The sequence below is a fragment of the Apis dorsata genome, unplaced genomic scaffold (assembly GCF_000469605.1).
Source record: "Apis dorsata unplaced genomic scaffold, Apis dorsata 1.3 scaffold_172, whole genome shotgun sequence".
NCBI classification, from domain to species: Eukaryota; Metazoa; Arthropoda; class Insecta; order Hymenoptera; family Apidae; genus Apis; species Apis dorsata.
The window spans coordinates 323,247-324,941 of record NW_006263460.1 but is presented as its reverse complement, the minus strand read 5'-3'; the positions used below and the strand labels follow the sequence as shown (position 1 = coordinate 324,941).

Genomic DNA, 1,695 nt, shown 5'->3' with positions numbered 1-1,695 from the left:
ATGTCGATGACAGAGTCGACGACGGGCTCATCGTGGACGTGAATATCGCGAAGGTGGACGTCTGTCGAGTACTCGTCGACGATTCCGTGCTGCTTTCTTGACGCTGCATGCTACTTGTCGTGGAATCTGGGAACAGAGAGTTCAGGAAAAAAAAGGAATTGAAAGTTCGTAGATGAGAGAGAAGATATGATAAAATTTTTTTTCATTCTTTCCAATTTTGAAGATATATATATTGTCGTGGTTATCGTTCTGTACGAGTAATTTCGCTTCAGAGATATATGCAAAGGAAAATATTTTTTAATTTATCATACGAAATAAAATATTTGATTCGATCATCGTTTCCAATAAGCGAGCTTACTATTAAATGTTTTGTTATTTTTTTTTTTTAATAAGACAGATTACGAGAGGGAAATTGGAGTGTATAACGAGAAAATCAATATTAAAGGACACGATAAAAGCGATAAATGTCAGAAACTTGATGAAACGATTAAAGGTGAATTTCTCAACGCTCTATTAACGTCAGGTTGCCATTCGAAATGTTTGCATAACGAAAGCATTTCGCGTGCCGGGAAACTAACCGCGAAACGATTTGAACGATAATTGCGTGGATATTGTCAATTTCTTTTTTACCCATCGATCCAACTACCTATTAAAAGTTTCGAGAAACTTTTATAGGGGCCGATTAAAGGATAACGTAAACTATTTGCACTTGAAGGACGGAATGTCGAATTAGCTCGTCTTACCGATCTAAATTGATCCCAAAACTGGAATCAAACTTCTTAAATGGATAAGATATTGCCGATACATAAATATCCAAGGATAAAGAGACGTTCTTCGACTTAAAACTTGTCCTGTACAACCGATAATACAATCTTCCTCCAATTTTTAACCTTTTTTCCAAAGAAAGAAGTAATTCTCTCTTGTCGTTTCCTAGGGAACTAAAAAAAGGAAATTATTTTTTCCTTCTTTCTTCAATAGTGAAAATCTTCGACTTGACGTACAAACGCGCAACAAGCATCGATTCAGTCTGTGGAGAAAACGAGGGGAGAAGCAACACACAAAGAATTCATACCCGTGGTAGCGAACTCCTCCGACTCTTGTTCGTCGCCATTCAACGCTCCCGTAGTCATCTCGTCCTCGACATCCTGCTTCCTGTAGGCTTCCGTCGATGGAAGTGTAGTGGTGGTGGTGGTGGCGGTGGTGGTGGCGGTGATCGGAAGCCTGCTTTTGCTTTTGTTCACGCCGATCTCTTTCCCCTGACTCCTCGACGAGTTTCTCTCTATTGTGTCGTGCCCGACCCGACCCATCGCGAGCACAGTGCCCGCGAACAGGCTCTGATCATTCTGACTTATGAGAAACGGGGTCGCCACGCAGGACAGGATGATCAGGATGAGCAAAGTGGCTATGGTGTACTTGATCACCCTCGGGCTAGATTTTTCCGACGTCTGAGGGAACTCAGACGAAAACTGGTCCGTTTGCGGTACAATTGTGTACTGCAGACTGGCATCGCCTTTTCGTACCGTTTTGTACATAATTAATAAACCTGTTGGAAGAAGAATTGGAGAAGAATTGGAGGGGAAAAAAAAAATATGGTACAAATAAACGTGATAATATATTTAATTAGAAAATAGTCGTGAAGATGAACTAATAAATATTCTGGAAGATTGGTAAATATCGCGAGGGAAAGGATCTGAG

General features: G+C 40.6%; 1 protein-coding gene across 2 annotated transcripts in view; it reads right to left on the bottom strand.

The window, feature by feature from the left end:
* LOC102680047 overlaps positions 1-1,695 on the bottom strand; it is a 12,101-nt gene that overhangs the window by 5,488 nt on the left and 4,918 nt on the right. For both annotated transcript variants that reach the window (XM_006614195.2, XM_006614197.2), the window contains exons 2-3: positions 1,073-1,543; positions 9-126 (exon numbers count right to left, since the gene is read on the bottom strand). In XM_006614195.2, the coding sequence (XP_006614258.1) occupies positions 9-126; positions 1,073-1,532 (578 nt within the window). In that variant the 5' untranslated portion in view covers positions 1,533-1,543. The remainder of the gene's footprint in view (positions 1-8; positions 127-1,072; positions 1,544-1,695) is intronic.